At 39.9% G+C, this 4,664-nt stretch overlaps 1 protein-coding gene across 1 annotated transcript; it reads right to left on the bottom strand.

Annotated features, from left to right (window-relative positions):
* Window positions 1-1,451: 1,451 nt before the first annotated feature.
* Window positions 1,452-4,180, bottom strand: LOC114572836 (protein LEG1 homolog). The gene is made up of 8 exons (XM_028604619.1): window positions 3,883-4,180; window positions 3,591-3,677; window positions 3,401-3,480; window positions 3,208-3,306; window positions 2,845-2,963; window positions 2,223-2,361; window positions 2,023-2,119; window positions 1,452-1,904 (listed from the first exon to the last, which is right to left on the bottom strand). The coding sequence occupies exons 1-8, from the start codon at window positions 4,178-4,180 to the stop codon at window positions 1,753-1,755; spliced, it is 1,071 nt and encodes a 356-aa protein (XP_028460420.1). The 3' UTR covers window positions 1,452-1,752.
* Between the last annotated feature and the right edge of the window lie 484 nt (window positions 4,181-4,664).

A 4,664-nucleotide genomic window follows, 5' to 3' on the forward strand; every position in this document is an offset into this window, starting at 1 on the left:
ACTCAAGAACAAGATTCTTAATATTTATTCTTACATTCTTACATATTTTAAGAAAGGTACTTACTTCAAACTCTTGGGTACAGAATATTGTCCTTACACATGCCCCATGTAACGGTACAAGGCTTCAGCATGTGGACAAAAGCCATTACAGTAACAGTTGCTAAGAGGTGATTGGACAATTGCTTTTGAGGGGAGGAGTTTAGTGAACAGTCAATTTATAAGTAATTAAGTATAGGCCTATATCTGTGTTGGACATTTCAAAATAGGCTGCTGGTTTATTCACCTTTTGTGGTTTCCCCCTACATTTTACCCATGTGTAATGTGTACCTCCTGCAATACCTTTGTAACCCTCCAGAGGGCTCCACTCTACAGTTTGGGAACCACTGCTGTAAATTAACCAGGGCAATGTGTGTATTATCAAACCTTGATGGTGAATCATATACATGTTCTGAGGAAGCAGTAGGCTATTTACTGGTGAGTCCTGTCTGGAAGCTGGCACAGGTTATAAGACTTTATTACAGTTCTTTTATGCAGTTAACCAGAATATATTCTGGACATTCCGGATTTGTATTACCACGGGAGTAAGGTTGAAAAGTTAAATTGGTTTCACGTCAAATCTTCAAAGCTCCATCAATGTCATTTATGTTTTTGTAGCACTAATCTAATGCTCTAAAACATGGTTGATCATGAATAGGAAGAACCACCAAGAATCTCAAAACTAAACAGAAAATTCCTGTTAAGTACACATTTGTGCAAGCCTTCACAGGATATCACAATCTGCATTTGTGTTGTTTTTTTTTATTATGAGTTTGTATTTGATATTGCTTTTCCACAGACAATCATGAGCAAGCATAATAGATACAGTACATGATGTTGATAATATGCAGAAGGTTTTATCGTGCTTTTACATGGTGGGTTTAATGACCCTTTGTGTCTTCCTTTTAAAAATGTCTTGGATGTCATTCTTATTTGATGCCATCCACCTACAGTGATTCAACATGTGTGTTGTATTTTGTTAAAGTAAATGTCATGTTTTGTGTTGAAATAAAGACTTTTCCATTAGTCTTGTTTCTTTGCGTGTCATCTACCAAATTACCAACATTACTGAAAATGTTACATGGTTTGTGCTTTGCCCTTTGACGATTCATGATAGGTTAGCACTGCAATCAAATTACCACTTGGAAGCGCTTTTAGACTGTCGTAGAGCTCCGGTTGGACCATGTCTGAATTATTTTTTTTTTTTTTTTTTGTATTTTATTAGTTTATTTGTCAGGGACCATGCACAGTTCAGTCCCTGTACCAGAGTTAGCTATACAGCTAATTTACATCTGTGTTCCCTGTGCAAGGGAGATAAAAGGACAATTAGAGTTATCTATATTATATAACTCTTGGATTATTAAGTGCAAAACACAATCTTCAAAAAAAAGTACAATGATGACAGTGAAATTAGCGTTTGTTGATACTTTATTGGGACACACATACTCACAAGAGAGTGATGAGAACAGAGACATACAGAGGTCTACCTGCTTTTAAATTGTAACCTGGAATTCCTGTTGAGCTACACCTTCTGAATATTGGCATCATTTACTTTCAAAGAAATATCAGTTATGTATTTTTGTTTTGCAAGCGTCTTCTCTTAGGGATCCCTCCCCTCAGTAATACCACAGTACTCCTGTATTATGTACTGTAAAAAATGACAATTATGTAATTAGAGTCGCTATCTCTCTAAGTTTGTGTGTCTCTAAGTTTGTCTCAGCAGCTCAAAGTCATTCCAGTGATGATGGACAGGAAAGTTTGTGTGGCAAAGCTGGGATTCAGTAGGAGCTGCTCCAGCAACTTACTGCCTTTCTCTCTTGTGTTCACTGAACACATGGCACTTTTCCACAAACTCACCAGTGTCCCACCTGGTAGATGAAATGATCATGATCAGCTCACACTAATCCAATAAAATAAAAAGCTTTATTACAGTGTATGTGTGTGTGTGTGTGTGTGTGTGTGTGTGTGTGTGTGCGCGCGCCCTACCAAGTACATTGTTCATACTGTTCATCCAGGAGAAGACATACAGTGTGTGGTTCTCCTCTGAACTCAGATCGGCTATGTTAGGCGCACTGTCGTCCACCTAGACGTACAGATGTGGCAGACAGAACAACAATAAGATAAATACACAACTTGTAAAAATGTGGTTTAGAAATGAATGAATGTCTGCAGTTCTAGTTACGTACCCGCAAAATACGGTTTGGGGAGGGATATGAACATTGAAGATTTTGCAAATTGGATTGAAATGTGCAGCAGAAAGCGTACTCAGCTGAGTTCACCCAGCTTTTTGCAAAGGAAACCTCTGTAGAGGAGTAGTGGCTCTGCCTGAAGGAGAGGAGAGAACAAGAGAGGGATACAGCTTACTTGTTTTGTTGCCGAGAGTTAGATGAGAAAAATTATACCACTCTATTATCTCTCTCTATATGAAGTAGTCTTATCGCCACAGTGCTGTTTCAATGGTGGATTATGGTCTGACTAAACTGGTTTATCCTTCTGGGATAGGTGAAAAATATGCTCTGGGTTGTTTGTATTTCTTTAAACCAATCACAAATGTCTTGGGCGGTGCTATACCCCGGATGCAGCAACAGTGTGTTATCTTATTTTAGCATAAAGTTTAGAAACAGGAATAATCAATTGGGCTATTTCATCATTCCCTATAGACTACTGCCCACCATTTTATTTGAGTGTCCATGAGTGTGTATATGTATACACAATATATTTTTACTTTTTTTGTTTTTTGTAATGGATTAGATAGATAGATAGATAGATAGATAGATAGATAGATAGATAGATAGATAGATAGATTACCTGGAGTTGCATGCAGCAGAGGCATAAGTTGAAGCCATTTGGGCCGCCCAGAAGAGACCAAGGAGAGAGTCTTTCTTCTCATTTTCAGGGAGAGGAGAGTCAGCTTCAGCCTTGAGGCCCTTTAAACACACACATACAACATTAGGGGGTACTCCAGCTATTTATAATTGCACCTCCATAAAGTCAGGGGATGAAGAAGAGAGACAGATTTTCATCAATCTATGAAACAGTGTCCACTAGAGTGCATTGCTATATTGTGTGTGTGTGTGTGTGTGTGTGTGTGTGTGTGTGTGTGTGTGTGTGTGTGTGTGTGTGTGTGTGTGTGTGTGTGTGTGTGTGTGTGTGTGTGTGTAACTCATGTACCTGGAAAAAGGCATCCCACTTAGACATGGCGTCAGGGTAGCTAGCTGCACAGCTTGCATATGTGGTGCAATAGTCCTGTACACCTTCAGGTATCTGCATCTGGACCTAATAGAATCGCATAGCATAGCATAGCTGTAGACTCTTTGTCTTGTTTTCAATTGTCTCACTTTCAGTTCGAGATGTCTAGCTGCACAAGTACCTGAACTCCTTCTCCCATGAAGCCCTGCTTTGCAGCAGACAGGAAGGGCAGTACAGAGACAAAGTAGGTCACACCTGGAGGAGAAAGAAGAAGTTTTGTGTTTTAGTTTCTACGTGTGTGTGTGTGTGTGTGTGTGTGTGTGTGTGTGTGTGTGCGTGCGTGCGCATGTGCGTGTCATACTTACAGCTCCACCAGCTCTGAGTAGAAATACACATAGTATCTCCTGTTTGCAGGCCGCAAGTGGTAGCACTGGTTGGGTCAGCGAGACGCCCTACAACACATTGTACATAACGGCATCAGTTTGTGTGTAGATTCTTTGGTAGCTTGTGGCGTTATTGTTATTATGATCTCTCAGATTAGGACTCAGTGACTCTGGAACTCGCAGTAAAAGTTGGTTATTTATTCATTATATGTGTGAGAAGGTGAAGGAAACAGAAAATTATTTTTCAAAAAAAGAAAAAAGTTTTTTATCTTACCTGAGGTAAGCATCCATCCCAACTGCAGTGGCAGTCCCCACAGCGGACTGTCTGTGGCATTGGTCCCCATTGATCCCATTAAAGGGTCTGTTGCAGCTATCATCAGACGGTAAAGACTCATGCGGTGAAGGAAGTTCCATGGGTCGGGGGTCAGGATGCCATTCTGTGTCGGCAGGTCAGTCAATTGGCCGGCCGTTTGGGCCCACAGCATGGGCATGCCATTTTCTAGAAATACAGCAGAGCTGCTAAGAGACACTGCACATGCCAGGAGAAGGCTGAGGAACGATGGACGCAGCATGACTGAGGAGCTGGGTAGATCTACTCTGGACTGACACAATAGTCACAGAAATGCACAGTTTATATACTCAGTTTAAATGTGCTGACCCACATATCACATGGACTAACCAGGTTCAATGGACCCTCAATGAAAAACAGATAAGATATTGTGTGTAGAGTTCAATACTATGCAAATACTCAGATCACAAAGTCTCTCTATCATGCACATACTCAACTCAATAAGTAGATTACCATGATCCATGATCACTGACAACTGACAATGTTTTTCACATCTGAACCAATCAACTAACAAGTCAAGCTGAATGTTCTATCAATGGCACATTGGATTTACATTTAAAACTTTATAACTTATTCTATTCACATTGATCCCTGTGATACAATGTTTAATAACGCCTTGTTATGCCATTTGGCTTACATTTTCTGTCTTAAAATAAATGCATTCTGAATATCCATACTTCAGTCTATTTGTACAAAATGATTGTCAT

Source organism: Perca flavescens, chromosome 18, assembly GCF_004354835.1.
Source record: "Perca flavescens isolate YP-PL-M2 chromosome 18, PFLA_1.0, whole genome shotgun sequence".
NCBI lineage: Eukaryota > Metazoa > Chordata > Actinopteri > Perciformes > Percidae > Perca > Perca flavescens.

What these genes read in the sequence shown, in the direction of transcription:
- LOC114572836 (XM_028604619.1), bottom strand. Translation starts at nt 4,180, where the DNA reads ATGCTGCGTCCATCGTTCCTCAGCCTTCTCCTGGCATGTGCAGTGTCT. An exon ending in AGTGGGATGCCTTTTTCCAG is followed by an intron (nt 2,964 to 3,207) that starts GTACATGAGTTA and finishes GTGTGTTTAAAG; the next exon opens with GGCCTCAAGGCTGAAGCTGA. An exon ending in CCCCAAACCGTATTTTGCGG is followed by an intron (nt 2,120 to 2,222) that starts GTACGTAACTAG and finishes CTGTACGTCTAG; the next exon opens with GTGGACGACAGTGCGCCTAA.